Source organism: Periplaneta americana, chromosome 2, assembly GCF_040183065.1.
Source record: "Periplaneta americana isolate PAMFEO1 chromosome 2, P.americana_PAMFEO1_priV1, whole genome shotgun sequence".
In the NCBI taxonomy this organism is placed as follows: domain Eukaryota; kingdom Metazoa; phylum Arthropoda; class Insecta; order Blattodea; family Blattidae; genus Periplaneta; species Periplaneta americana.
In genome coordinates this window covers 97,333,869-97,350,299 of record NC_091118.1, presented here as the reverse complement: position 1 = coordinate 97,350,299, position 16,431 = coordinate 97,333,869, and the positions used below count along the sequence as shown (strand labels likewise).

Genomic DNA, 16,431 nt, shown 5'->3' with positions numbered 1-16,431 from the left:
GATTTATATGGACTAAAAATATATGAAATATGTAAATATATATGTAGTTATTTTTACCAAAATATGGAATTAAATATGGATTTTTACCAAAATATGGAATTAAATATGGACTTAAAATTATAAAAAAAAGACTATGTACGTTAAATATTGGTACATTTTAATCAAACTAAACAAAAAATATAATGGACGTACCTTATCTTCCAATGTAGTTTCAACAAAACACAATTTTTATTGTCTGTTACCATAACAATAGGTTACAAACATTTCTTTCAAGTGCTGAAAAGTGAATCTTCTTCTATTGTCTCTGAGGATAGATTTATACTGACTAAAAGAGCGTTCGACGTCACAAGAAGTAACTGGTACATAATTCAATTTCACAATGTCTGCTGGGGATAAGTCCAAGTTAATCTTCACTGTTGATTCACCACTCATCACAGCAACAACCTTTTGTAGTTCTTCATATCCAGGGTTTTTTGAAAGTACAGTGTCCACCTTAGCTCTTACTGCATCTGCAACTTTACCTCTACCACGATTCAGTTGTTCCACAGTACTATTTATAATTTCAAAACTTTCAGATAGTGAAAGGTGCCTATTTTGGAGACTTTTGAGCGTTTTTATGATGCATGAAAATGTATGCTGAATGTGAGCTAAGTCATTCTTCACACTTATGTCACAGGTAACTGTTTTCGCAGTATCAATTGAGACTGCATCTTCAGAGTCCAATGCAAGGAGAACATTGTTAATAGAGTCTATATGTTCGGCATAATATTCAACTGCTTCTAGCCATGTACCCCATCTAGTTAAAATTGGCTTTGGTGGCAATGGAATTTCAGGGTACATTTCTTTCAACACGTTAACTCTACTGGGAGCTTTGAGAAATACTTTTTTCACTGATGAAATCAACAAATCTACTTTAGGGAAATTGTCTCTGACCACTTCTGCCACACGATGAAATGCATGCGCCACACAAGTAAAATGAGTCAATTTAGGATATACAACAGATAATGCTTGTCCAGCTTTGACCATATAAGGGGCAGCATCGCTAATAAAGAATAACACATTATCGTACATAATACCCTTTGGCCACAGGATACCCATAGCTTCGTTGAACAGTTTAACTATAGTTTTGTTATTGCACTTTTCTAGAACATCACAATGTAAAAGAATTCGTTCAGAATATTGTTCACTTAACAAACCGATAACTACATTACCAACAAGTCTACCTTCTTTGTCGGGAGTCTCATCAATGGAAACCCAAATTGAACTATCTTTAATTTCATCTCTTATCTTCTGTATTGTCTCATCGTAGATGGATGGAGCATACGTCTTCCTAAGTGTTGACTCATCCGGGATTGTATGTTGAGTATATTTTTCAAGGAATTCCCTGAAGACCTTATTCTTTAGTTTGTAGAGAGGAATATCAGCAGAGAGAACGGCACAGGTCGATGTTAAACTCAGATCTTACATTCGATGTTGTTGGTTGTGTTAAAAACAATTGTCTCTGCTTGGAATTTAGTTGTTTGTTGGCCTGATGTTTACTAGTTGTAATGTGTTGTTGCACCAGGAACTTTTGTGTAGATGATACTGCACACTGACACAAATTACAAAATAATATTTTATTGTCAGTTGATAAACCATCTTCTTTAAATTCTGAAATGTAACTTGTTAGTTTTGATTTTAAATTGACTGAATGACGTACTTTTGGCATATTTACCGTCTTTATAGTATGATTTACAAAACTGAACCTATGTGTACTCTGACTGGCATTTAACTGTTGAGCTGCACAACTGAAGTCTGTTAAAAATTTTAAATTAAATTAATACAGTTTTGTAACTTACTTTCCCATTGTTGATAGGACTGCTAATTTTCAAATAACTCTGATGTTAAAGGGATTACTGAACATGTGTTTAAATCTCTATTGTTGAAATGTATTTTTAAAAGTTAATGGAATTTTGTTTTGTTTTATTGTTAAACCTAATATAATATGGACTGTTTTATATGAAATATGGAAAATATATGGAAATTAACGAAAATATGTACTAAACTCTAAAATATGGAAAAATATGGAAAATAAAAGTAGGATTTTTCAACCCTACACATTGTGAAACATAAAGATAATGCAAAATATAAATTATATTAGCTTTATAAGTAAATATGTATTTACATATAAATCCTTTCCCTGGTTATTACATTAATATCTAGATCATAAAACAACATGAAAGTAAATAATGAAAGTTGGATAAGTAATGTTAGTGTGACAATAATAAACATTAGTAAGAAATAGTGATAATAATAATAATAATAGTAATAATAATAATAGTAATAATGAGATAATTATATATATATATATATATAACCATTAAACATTGAGAAACCTGAAAGAGCTATTATTGTTAACAAGAATTGTTAGAAAAATATTTCGTTAGTCTATTCTTAAATTGGTTTGATGTCTGACAGTCCCTGACATTACTCGGTAGGGAATTCCAAAGCCGAGGAACAGCCATGAAAGAAGATGAATATGAGGGTGTTCGGTGGGAGGGAATGGATAATATTGAGGAGTGTTGTTTCACATATGGATTTAAGCAATATTTGCCCGATGAAGTCATTACAATAAAATATATTTTCTCTTACAATCTGCTATGAATTAATATTATTGTACTTGTTTGACAGTATTTGATCTGACTGATGATCTAAATAATGTTTTTTTTTTTTTTCTCTCATTCAAGTTTAAACTGTCCTCATGCCTTCAGTTTGATTTCTTATTATACAGAATGTATTGAACTTATTGCTATTAAACAACTGCTAGATCAGCACTCTTGACTCAGAAACCCAGTATCTGTCATTCATCTATCTGCCCGTCTGTTTCTCCGAAACTATTGTATGGGTTTTTTTCATTCTCAGTATCTACGAGTAATTTCATCTGGAAAGCAAGCATGTTAGGTACGTACATTATAATTATTGCTGCTTCAAGTACAGCATGAAATTTATTTATACTTTTAAGCTAAAATTACACGAAACGATTATTTAATCGGTTCTAAGTATGTCCTTCAATTTTACTTTTACACAAGAAAGAGTGTCAAATGAAACATTATAAACAGAACATTCCCATAGGCTTACATGTTTGGTTCAGAGTAATTACATGTTGATTTGTTCTCAACACCACATATTACACAACGAAGAGTATCGCTCTTGCCAACTGACACGCTTCCTTCCTCGTCACAGCCCTCAACCGTAAAGGCTTGCTGATGTCACTGACAACATAGACGTCATAAACATCGTCGAAAGGTCGCGCTCTTGTACGAATGCAGCACGCAGCATAGCGAACTTAAGAACGGCTATATAGTAATGACGAAAATGAGATGTGAACAAATGATAACAAAATGCGTTCGAGGTTCAACGCCGAAAGTTACCTAGCAATTCCGCTTCAATTTTGGTTGACGAAAAACATTGGAAAAATTCCAGCCGGATAACTTATCCCAACTAGAATTTGAACCCGGGCCCATTTGTTTCAGAGCGATGGACTATGACAGAGGTACTAATTCTTGAACAGCGAGCTGTTCTCCGCTACTCAAGGCTATGATGTGATGAGACATCAGAACTTCGGAACTTACAATATTCGGAACGAAAAACAGGAATAATTCTTTATATAATAACTCAAACAAGATACAAGGAACGAAACTTAAGAAGCCATTTTGTATTTTTGGTTATAAATGAAGGTCCTTTAACAGTTGGAAAAAGAGCAGTTTGGCTTCAGGAAGGGAAACGGTACGAGAGATGCAATTGGACTCCTACGAACAATAGGTGAAAGATACCTAGAGAAGAATAAAGAAGTGTATATAGTATTTGTGGACTTAGAAAAAGCTTTTGACAGAGTGGATTGGAATAAACTGATGGGAATCCTAAAGAAAAAAAGGTGTGAATTGGAAAGAGAGAAGTCTATTCAGTAATGTTTATATGAAACAACGAGTCAAAGTTACGATAGGAGAAGTAATGTCAGAAGGAAGTGAAATTGGAAGAGGAGTACATCAATGATGCCGTTTATCACCTATCCTATTCAACATCTACTTGGAGGATTTAGTAAAGAACTGTTTTCCGAACATGGGAGGAGTGATAGTAGGAGAAGAAGAATAAAGTGCATAAGGTTTTCTGATGATATGGCGTTATTAGCAGAAGAGGAGATGATATTATTGGATATTTTACTGGAGCTAAATGACAGCTGTGAGCAGTATGGGATGAAGATAAATATAAATAAGACGAAGACCATGGTCATAGAAAGGAAAATAAAGAAGGTAAACTTGCGAATTCTAAATGAGGCAGTAGAGCAAGTGGACAGCTTCAAATACTTGGGATGTACTATAAGCGGTAACATGAGCTGCTGCCAGGAAGTCAAAAGGAGGATAGCAATGACAAAGGAATCTTTTAATAGAAAAAGGAGCATTTTCTGCGGACCTCTGGAGAAAGAACTAAGAAAGAGACTAGTGAAGTGCTTTGTATGTAGTGTGGTATTATATAGGACAAAAACATGGACATTACGACGAAGTGAAGAGAAGCGAATAGAAGCATTTGAAATGTGGATATGGAGAAGAATGGAACATGTGAAGTGGACAGACAGAATAAGAAATGAAGCTGTGTTGGAAAGAGTGGGTGAAGAAAGAATGATACTGAAATTGATCAGGAAGAGGAAAAGGAATTGGTTGGGTCACTGGCTGAGAAGAAATTGCCTACTGAAGGATGCACTAGAAAGAATGGTGAACGGGAGAATGTTCGGGGTAGAAGTAGATATCAGATATAATAGACGACATTAAGATATAATGAATGATATGAAGAGACAAACACGAAGGGAAAAAATAGGAAAGACTGGAGAAAGCTGGGTTTGTAGTGAAGGACCTGCCCTTGGGCAGAACACTATGAATGAATGAATTAACCTTTAATATTATAAATATCTCAAAGTCTTTATCTAACAGTTTACGAAAACTTATTTTAAAAGTACAACTACTACATTGGGATGCATGATAGTGCCGCGATTAAGGCGCTTAGCTGCAAGTCAGAAGGTTATGGGTTCGAATCCCAAGGGGGTCATGAATTTTCTTTATTGATCTACACTTTCTGATTATACTATAATCCTGGAGTTCACTCAGCCTATCACAGAGTTGCAAGGATATTTTCTTGGGGATAAAGACGACAAATGCATAGGACTAACGTCCCTACTACTACTAGTGCCGCTTGTTTATAAAGGTGGGAGCTTAATCTCCCGCGTCCCTGTTGGCCTTCAGGACCTGTAATGGGGTTAACTTTACTTATTTTAAGTACTATATTATAAGTTGAATTGTTCATGAAGGTTCGCAGAAATGTTAATATTCTTTAAAATTATTCATATATTTCATTTGATCCAATCTTACAGAATCTCAGATAATATAGCTGTCACTTGGTCAGTGAGACAAGAATCAATGTGGACAGGAGCCTTTGCTCTTTGGGATTGTTTATTTATGAGAGATTTTCTTTCTGTTACCCGATTTTGAATAGCGTCTGTAATTTGAAAAGCTCGCCAAAAAGGAAGAGTTTTGTTAATCTAGAATATGCAAGAAGAAAATAACAAGAAAAAACATCCCTGTATGGTCGTATCTTGAGACTTATTGCCAAGGCATCGCGCGTGGCATTTGTTTTCTCTGGCGGAACTTGATGTGCCCCCAGGCACGGAGCTCCCTCCGCAGGGTTTCGGCTGTCGTTATTCAGCGGGTTATTAGTGACGATGATGACAATGGCGATGAACTCATGGCCCCACAATGTACTTCTGTGAGCATCTTCACTAAACGTTTCAACATTCCATTCGTATGTGGCATTATCACTAAATCAATACAAATATAAGATTGTTTCCACCTTATATTTAATTTAAAAACACTTGGAATTTATTTTACTTAAGACGTATTGGGCTGACGGCTGATCCTTTTTCCCTGACATAATCACATAATTTTTCTGTAGTTCGCTGGCATTCTCTTCACCGGTGCACATCTGTACACACGGTGCAAAAGCTCCCTGAAATTACTTGGTGACATCAATCTACTATTGAGAATGCCTATCATTGAAACCGATGTGTTTTATTACCAGTGTAAGCTCGTTTGCCTACTGATCCGGAGCTACGTTCGGACGTGGGTTCGATTCCCATTTGGGCTGATTATGTAGTTGGGTTTTTCCGAGGTTCTCTCAAACTATAAAGGGAATACATGCCGAATTCTTGGCCTCATCTCGCCAAATATCGTCTCACTATTACCAATCTCATCGATGCTAAATAGTCTAGTAATTGATATAGAGTTGTCAAATAACCGACTTCAGAGAGCAATGTGTTCAATCAAGAAATTAACTTGAAGATCAACAAAAACATGAAAGAAGAGAGGATAGCGAATATGTTGATGAAGGAGATGAACAAGGCAAAATGAAACATGTTCGTGAAGAACATGAAGAAGCTAACGAATGAGAAAATGAAATTAACGTAGGTAATAATTTTGATATTGCTATGATGTACCGAAGTACATATGGAGCTTCAGTGCAGTCATTCTGCGCTTCCATGTGGTGAAGAATCAGTAAAACGGAGAAAATTTTCTTCGGCACCGAGACTCGAAACCGAGTTTCCAGCTTTACGTGCTGGCGCTTTATCCACTAAGCTACACCGGATTCAAGTTTTGATACTGGATTGAGTCCCTCTCATTTTAAGTTCTACCTACTGTGTTTCCCTTTGTTGGCCTACCCTCGTGTACCGTGTCACAGTATGTGTGACAGTAGACAGAATGTCCAACCTCAAGTACAGAGTTCACTCATTACGAGTGAATCATATTACTATGATGCACCGAATGGAGTTTCAGCGCAATAATTCTATGTTTTCATACGCTAAAGAATGAGGGATTCAATCCGGAATCTGAACTTGAATCCGGTGTGACTTAGTGGATAAAGCCAGTACGTAAAGCTGGAAACGCGGTTTCGAGTCCCGGTGCCGGAGAAAATTGTCTCCGTTCTACCGATTCTTCACCATATGGAAACGCAGAATTACTGCACTGAAACTCCATATGAACTTCGGTACATCATAGTAATAATGATATAACGTAAGTAATCATGTTGTGATTCAAGACGGAGTCAAGTTTCGTCGGACCCCGACCACTCAGACACTCGTAATGAGTGCACTTCTGTACTTGAGGTTGAACATTGTGTCTACTGTCATAGATACTGTAACACGGTACACGAGGGTAGACTAACAAAGGGGAACGCAGTAGGTAGAACTTAGATGAGAAGTATTAAATCCGGCAAGGGAACTTGAATCCGATGTAGCTTAGAGGATCAAGCGCCCGCACGTAAAGCTGGATATCCGGGTTCGAGTCCTGTTGCTGGAGAGAATTTTTCTCCGTTCTACCGATTCTTCACAATAATTTTGATGATAATTAACATAAAGATGCTGAGGAAAACAAAATCACTGTCATGATGATGTCGACAGTCAAGAAATACTTGAAGAAGATGATTATGATGATGATGACTGAAAAGCATAATGAAAGGGTTGTTGATCGAGAAGAAGAATATAATTATCATCCAAATGATGGTCATGAAGAAGAACAGTGTGAAAAGAAGTGATGCTCACGATTGTGATAAAAAATGGAAACAAAAGATATGAAGAAAAATGCGAAAATGAAATACCTTGCCCACTCGGGAGCCCGACTTGTATGTCAATGTGAAAGGGAATTCGTTCCAGAATTAGAGTCGCATTGTGTTCTGCTGCTACAGACTCTAATGTGATTGATTACTGATTAGTTGATTACATTCAAGACGTTGACGTGATATGTTCGTGATATAGTCTATTAGTGACAGCCTCAAACCGGCTTGCCTTCTCCTGAGGATGGTGGACACGATCAAAACTATTTTCTCTCAGTACATCTCTGGTATCACATAGAAAAATGTATTTAGCAGGCTAAAGGAAAATATTAGCAAACATGTTTGTTATCTGTTGTGAAACGATTATGACTTGATTTCGGCTCTCTGTGAGAACATTCTATTGATATGTAACCTGTTATGCCAGGAGGAGGATTGATGCTGTGCTCAACATATGGCAGGCATCCATGCGTTTATAGATGTTGGCTGTCGTTCGTAGTATCTTCATTTCGTCCTATAATTTTTTTTATTTTAATTCCTTCTTATTTTCTACTTCTCTCACCTGTTTTCTTTTCTTCCAATTCCTCCTCCTTCTCTTTCATATCATGTTTATCCTCCTTATTCTTCTTTCTCCTCCTCATTATCGTTATCATATCCATCTTCATCTTCCCCTAACTATTCCCTATTTTTACCCCCCTCTGTATCTATTTTTTCTTCTGGTCATACTCCTCCTTCTCGTTCTTCTACTTGTCTTATTCTCCTTCTGCTCCTTCATTTTTTCTTTTCGTCATATTTCAAATTTGTACTGCCTACACTGTTAATGCTAGCAGTTGTTTATTCGAGGTTCGCGAATTCAAATTCGACATAAGGGGTGCTGTTCATAGACATTTCGCAGCACGCGCTACGAGCGTACTAAGCTAGCCCCGGCTATCCACTGGTTACTTGTACAGAATTCAAATCATATCCTATCGCTAACACTGGTTTATGAATACGAAAAACGCTGATCATCCACCGGAAACCCGCGCTAAAATTGTCTATGAATACGGCCCAAGGGGATTTATTTTAAAACGCAATAAAATATTTAGCATGGCTTTCTCTGGAAGTAAAGTAAAGCTGTCGAACTCATCTGTAAAAGAACCTGACAGGAGGCTCCATTCAAAATTTGCCGGCTATTCCTCGCCGACGGTGAATTTGGACGGTGAATAACTTCTACCGTTGAAAGCATCGTTAAATAAAATGTACTGCAGATATTTTTATTTTTTTTTATTTTAGTATGTTATTTTACGACGCTTTATCAACATCTCAGGTTATTTAGCGTCTGAATGAGATGAAGGTGATAATGCCTGTGAAATGAGTCCGGACTCCAGCACCGATAGTTACCCAGCATTTGCTCATATTGGGTTGAGGGAAAAACCTAAATCAGGTAACTTGCCCCAACCAGGAATCGAATCCGGGCCACCTGGTTTCGCGGCCAGACGCGCTAACCGTTACTCCACAGGAGTGGACTATACTACAGATATTGATAAGGATACGAAAGTCTATTAATAATGGTTAGGTCTACGTGTTCTTGCTATGATTATGCCATCGAATATAAGGAATTTTTCCGTCAAATTCCCTCATCTAAGCAAGGGAATTCATAACAGACCATAGTGCAGAATTGTTTTTAAAGACGCTGTCAATCGGAGAGATTGTTCAGCATCGAAATTCAACATGGGCGTTAATGCACCAATAATTAATTTTGCCTAGAGTTCTGTATCAGGGGTGTTTTCACAACACGGGTCTCTCAACATACTTCCCTCAAGCAGAAATTCATACTGATAATTTATGACCTTTTAATAATGCATGCCTTCGGCCGAGTTTGAATCAGCGAACTTCAGATCCAACGGCTAGCTCGGTGTTCTTCAGACTACTGAGTACGGCGGTAGTGGTAATAGTAGTATTAGTACTGGTGTTAGTAGTTGTACTAGTGACGGAGGTAGTAGTGATAGTGCTAGTGGTGGTGTTAGTAGTAGTGGTAATAGGTCCAGTAACAGTAGTACTAATGGTGGTGATAATGATAGTATCTACTCGTATTAGTGGCAGCAATAATAAGAGTAGTAATTGTCATACTTGTAATAGTGGTAATTATAGCAATAATAGTAAATGTGTTAGTAGTTGTAGTATTGTTAATAGCGAAAGGTGGTGGTAGTTGTAGTATCGTTGATAGTGAATGGTGGTGGTATAGTCGCGTCTCAGTAATTTCCGGCGTGGCTCCTCCTCTTTGTTTACGTCTTAAGCGGGACGCGTTGTTGCATATTCTATATGCTTGCTTGCCGCCGAGCACGCCAGTATCAGTAATTAACAGCTGTTTACTAAATGTGGCAGCAGTGGAAGTGCATAACGTCATCAGCGACCAATCACAAGACGCGCACGTTTAAATGTAGTCGAACTGGAACGTGATTGGCTGCCGGAAACAACAGCGATGCGGCTATAGTAGTTTAGCATTGTTGATAGTACATTGTGGTAGTAGTAGTTGTACTGTTGGTTATGGATGGTGACGATACTAGTTGTACTGTTGTAGTGAATGGTTATGGTGGTACTGTAGTACTGTTAATAGTGAATGGTGATGGTAGTAGTAGTTTAGCATTGTTGATATTGCATGGTAGTGGTAATAATTGTAGTACTGCTGATAGTGCATGATGTTGGTACTAATAATACTGTTAATAGTGGTAGTGATATTGGTAGTAGAAATAGTGTTAATAGTCACAATGATGGTAGTGGTAGTAACAGAGATGTTAGTTGTTGCAATAGTGGTAGTAACTTTGGTAGTATTAGGGCAAGTAGCCAAGTTGTAGTAGCAGTGATGGTAGTTGTAACTGTGGTTAGCTGCGTGTAGTAGTATCAGTGGTAGCAGTAGTAAGTAGTAGCAGCAGCAGTAATAGTAGTAGTAGCAGCAGCAGCAGTAGTAGTAGTAGTAGTAGTAGTAGTAGTAGTAGTAGTGGTAGTGGTGGTGGTGGGTTTTTCTGCTTTGTCGTGTTAATCTCGCTATGAGCACATTCAAAGACTTTTGGTCACCGGCTTGTGCTGCAGAGTTTAACGAGCGTGACTCTTGTTCCGACGCAGCACTGGAGCGCGGGTTCGAATCTCGTTTTGTCTGATTACATAATTAGATTTCTCCAAGTTCTCCTCTGTCTGGGTAGTGCAGTTGCTAGAGTGCTGACCTTCTGTGCCTGAGGTTGCGGGTTCGATTCAGGCCAAGGTCGATGGCATTTAAGTGTGCTTAAATCCGACAGGTTCAAGACAATACATTTACTGGCATGTCAAAGAACTCCTGCGGGACAAAATTCCGGCACACCGGCGACGCTAATATAACCTCGGCAGTTGCGAACATCGTTAAATAAAACATAATGTAATTAATTTCCTCAACTATAAGGCGAATGTCTGGTAATTCCGTGGCAAGCTCCCAGTTTCATATCCTCAAAATCCTTTTTTCTTAATTCCATGAAGGCTAAGTAACCGTGTAATTTGTACGGCGCTGAATAACCGATTTAAACAGTTATGCACGCCATTTAAATAAACGACTATAAAGTAAGTGTAAATTTGCATTTTTGTTAGTTGGTTTTGCCTCGAGGAGCTGAAGAGTAGACTAATGCGTAAATCAAGTAACCAGATTCCATCAAATTCAAGACATTGGAGCAAGATATGTTAGAAAGCTCCTCCTTTCATTTCGCATCGCCTATACCCATGTATATGAAACTTAATCATTAGCGATGTCAGTAATTTATGAATTATTACTTTTTACGCGACATCAGTTGGAACAGTGAGAGTAGTATTTACTCGTAGAAGTACTACCAGTAGTGGTGGTAATAGTAGACTTAGTCTTACATTATATTAACACAATGAAAATACTACCGGTAACCGTATCAGTACTTAATTATTTTTGTGAATGTATTGGTAACAAAAAGCAAAAATATTTCTATGGGGTATTTTCAACTGCCATTGAAGTATATCTTTGGCTTACTTTTAAAACCTAGTAACTACACTTCAGGAAATTGCACAAAAGAGCAAAATAACTTCTTGTTCTTTTTATACTCCAGCTAACAACTGTTACACTTTTGTTATATATATATATATATATATATATATATATATATATATATATATAACATTTCAAAAATATACACACATTTCGACATTACGGAAAAATTGGACTTAGGGGTCTGAGAAGTAAGCCGACGATATACAGCATGAGAAGATACAAATCAACTCCTTTCCTTTGGGATGTAGCATGTATTCTTATGAAGATTTTGAATAAAGATGAAATATGAGGTGTGACTTGTTCATTAATGTCTCCAGCTGTTGAGAACACGTTGAAAACTGAATATAAAATATAATATTCGTAATGAATTTATTATTATTATTATTATTATTATTATTATTATTATTATTATTATTATTATTATTGTTGTTGTTGTTATTACTATCACTATTACCATCACTACCATCATCCGCGGATGACTGAGATTTGATGTTCATTTCACGATTTCAGTAATGTCTTCAGACGGATATTGTAACATTACTTTCAAAATGGGCCACTTCCGCTTCCTTAAAAAATCTTCTGTCTACAAATGTATCTCCATAAGGTCCGATTGTGTTAGAGGTAAAAGAAAGATTATTAAAAGGCAGTAAAACGAATGACTAATTTCAGTAGTGAAAGAGTACTTACAATCCCCATTCCGGTGACACCCATGGCAGACGGCAATGTGTTTACCAGGTCTGTATTTTGAGGCACACGATTGCAATAATAACTTTCAAGAGGAATTATATCACACGCAATGTACTCGGCGCTGGCCGCGGCAACCTACTTCGCAGTGCGAGGTGCTACTTTCACTGCTTGGCAGTGAACTGAAGTCTCTCATTGTCTGTTACTGGAATTTTACATGTAAATTATGGTGGGGTGTTACATATGGGAAGGGAGAAAACAGATACAGGAGAGGGAAGTAATCGCAAGAGGGGAATAAAGAGCAGCTATTAGAACGAGGCGATCTCACGGCGGTGATTGTTTTGACGGAAATTCCAGGGTCGACTCATGTTTCCGTCATGCGTGGTTTGCGAGAGACACTTTATAAACGTGTTCACTTATGGCAGTTCTTTATTTTAAGTTACAGAGACATTTTAGGCATGGAAAATTGAATATTTAAGAACTGACGGAAATATTAATGTAATTATAAAATATTATCAGGTCAGTATTGACTTACGAAGTTCGAAACTCGTGCTGAACGAAAATCACAGAACGGAAATTATGAACACCAAGAAATGAATACAGTAGGAATTATTGTAGGAAAAATGAAGATAAACAGAATTAAAAATCAGAACATAGGTCTACAAAAGGACATTTAAATATCACTAATACAGTAGATAATCTGTGGTCGGCGGGAAAAGGCAAATAAGTAAAAAAAAGTAGATTTTTCTGTTGTACCTAATCACATAAGTCTAATATTTTTTCTAATTTTTGAAATAATAAATTTTCTTGCATTTTAAATTGAAAAGGGTCTTACTTTAACATACATGAATTTCATTATTATGCTTATATTCATTTTGAATCTTGCGTACACTACTTTTAACACGTGAATATACACTTTTCAACACTTTTCAACAATCAAACGCACCCACACAACAGGCAGAGGAGTTCGAGATGACGCCGAGATCTAGTAGTCTCTGAGGATGGTGTGATGAAGCACCGAAACAGCTGTAAGCCGCACAGACTTACATAATTAACACGAGTAAGACCGCTAGTTAATCAATTACTTATATTCAATTAAGAGTAAATTAAAAAGAAAGTCTCTCCTGAAAAATTATTATTTTTTTACTTATGTGCCTTTTCCCGCCGACCAAAGATACGAATGCGACAAAATAACACCGATGAAAAGAGCAAAAACACCGAAGAGAAGATGGACCGAAAGTTACAATCAGAAAATGAGACATAGTATAATAGTTGGATGTAGCCTATAAGTAAAACGATCTGTGCGGAAATAGAAGAGGAACAAGAGACTCTTCGGGTTTTATGAAATAATTATATGACAAAATAGAACAATTTTGGAGTGAGAATGAAAGGGGAAACCGAAAATATCGGATAAAACTTATAACCGCATCTACGCTTAATGACGCAAAGAATGTGACTTGTACAAACACTTAGTCACGTGTGAAGTGCTCACATCGGTTACGGACATCTTAATATTCTGCGAAAGCTGTATTGGCATTTTTAGGAAATAAGTACAAAGTTAGAATTTGGTTTGCTGGGATACACATATTCCCCACAACACAGTTTTTCAGTTATTTTTTAAATTCATCATATCATATGGTCAGAATGAAATTGGAAATTATTGTGGAACAACTTCGAAATTATAAAGCGAAACATGAAAGGTAAAGTTATCTTTATCACAGACAATGAAGGAGGTTAAGGTTTTCAACTTTACAGACATTCGACATTAGTAGCAGTAAGGACGTGCGTTCTACGCGTTTGCCGCCTTTACCCCCCCCCCCCAAGGAGTCTTAAAAAACTCCAGAGTAGTAAAACGGAAGGATTAGAATAATGGAGTAAATCCATGACCCTATCGGTAATCGAACCCTTGAATTTCCGGCTTGTAGCGCAAAGCCTCAACAGCGACGATACTGCGTGCTCCAAATGAAACATAATCAATGGAAAATTAAGAAAGAGAATTGGCTGGCACTAAATTCAAAACCTGAAACTAAATAGATGAAGACGTATGCTTTACTAATTTCCCACCAGTTATGTTATTTGTGAAAGTACCAACGATGTTCACATTTGAAGGTTACAGAAGGGAAAGATCAGAATAACGTAAAACAAATTTTCCAGGACAGCAAATTGAAATTTAAACTACGAGCTTCTCGGAAGCTAATCGTTTGTGCTCAGTTATATTTAACATGATACACTCACATTTAGTTTGGTAGTAATAACCATGCAGCGGATATTCGGTCCCGATACTGAACGTTAGGTGTACGTCAGTTGCAGGGAGGTCATTGAACTCATTGCTACGCTCCTTCCATAAGCCAAGGACGTGACGTCTTGTGGCTGTGTAGGGACCGAAAATCTGTTGTCTGATAATAACTCTTCTTTTCATTTTTGGCGAAACCTGATCTTTTTTCTCCTGTATCCTTCATTTGTAGATTACTTTCTGTAGGTTTCAGGTAATTTTTCCGAAGTCAACTTTCCGAATGTCAATTTTTCCGAATGACCATTTTTCATAGGACCTGTTTTCCGAAATCGAGAATATTAAATGAAATAATTAGTAAAGTTAACAGCTCAGGGAATTTTTGTGTAAAGGGTCTCTTGTTTGCTTGACAATAATGCATAAATTAGAGGCAGAGGAACAGAAATTTCCGTCTGGCCTGGTATTAAGCCTATATTACACTTTCAAATATCTGTGTAGCAGAATATGATAAAATGTTTGATCAAATATATATGCCTATGATCAAATGTAAGATTTTGACTATATGACATTAACAATTAATATTAGAGAAGAAAAATCGCTCCGGCGCCGGGGATCGAACCCTGGTCCTTGGTTTTACGTACCAAGCGCTCTCACCATTGAGCTACGCCGAAGTCCAACCCACAGCATCGGATCGAACTCCCATCCTTCAGTGTTTTTCCCTTTGTGGCCTGACTCCAAGTTAGGCATGTATGTTGACATTTTTTTATATATTAAGTCAACTGCCATTGTACAAGGATCGCACTCAGTTGAGTAAGTTGGTGGCCGGGATTCCACAGTAATATGCACAGTAATCTGTACAGAAATATGCACTGTTACTAGAAGAATTTACTAAAGATTTTTTTTTTTTTTGGTCCTACAGAATACTATATCTGTAATGGTAACAGTTAATATTAGAAGAGAAAAATTCGCTCAATAGTGAGAGCGCTTGGTACGTAGATCCAAGGACCCGGGTTGGATCCCCGGCGCCGGAGCGAATTTTTCTCCTCTAATATTAATCGTTACCATAACAGATATATTCTGTAGGACCAAAAAAATAATAACCTTTAGTGAATTGTATTACACTAAGTCAACACTTTGATCATATCTTTCATCACAGTTCTAACAATGGATCTACAATAATTATATGCTTGTTGTAACTATAAAATATGCAGTAATGGTTATTGCATTAATATTAAAGAAGAAATGAAGGGGAAATGTATTTCGTCGGTTTAGAGCGTAAACCTGCCTACCAACAAAAAGGAAATTTTACAGGGGAAACAAAGAACTGAGTATAAATTAAGTCTGAAACTTTAGGACCAAATCCAAAGTACAGGTGTTGAAGTTTCAGAGTTAATATGTGCTCAGGTTTCTTGTTTCCCTTGTGAAATTTCCTTTTTGTTAGTTAGCAGGTTTACACTCTAAGTCGACGATTTAGGTTAGAGATTGGAGTAGAGAGAAAAAATACAAAAGGAATCTATCAAACTCTACTGAGAGAACTTCACTATGAAGATGTGAAATCCTATATATTCTTCTTCTTCTTCTTTGGCACTACGGCCCTTGTAGTCTAGCCTTGGCCTCCCTTAGGATCTTGGTCCATTCCTGTCCAACCAGAGCCTTCTGCCTCCATCTTCTCACGCCTAGAGTCCTTAAATCTTCCTCCACTCCATCCAACCATCTTAGTTTCTGTCTGCCAATATTGCGCCTGCCTTCTGGTTTTGTGTTTAGAATCTTTTTTTTGGTATTCTCTGATCATTCATCCTGATTACATGTCCTAACCATTCCAACCTACGGGCTTTGATTTCAGCAATAATATCTGGAGATTTATATTGAG

At 37.0% G+C, this 16,431-nt stretch overlaps 1 protein-coding gene across 1 annotated transcript in view; it reads right to left on the bottom strand.

Moving 5' to 3' along the window:
- LOC138694450 (protein spaetzle 5-like) overlaps positions 1-12,501 on the bottom strand; it is a 238,736-nt gene extending 226,235 nt beyond the window's left edge. Inside the window, exon 1 of the mRNA XM_069818170.1 lies at positions 12,335-12,501. Coding sequence (XP_069674271.1) covers positions 12,335-12,358 — 24 coding nt within the window. The 5' untranslated portion in view covers positions 12,359-12,501. The remainder of the gene's footprint in view (positions 1-12,334) is intronic.
- Positions 12,502-16,431: the final 3,930 nt, after the last annotated feature.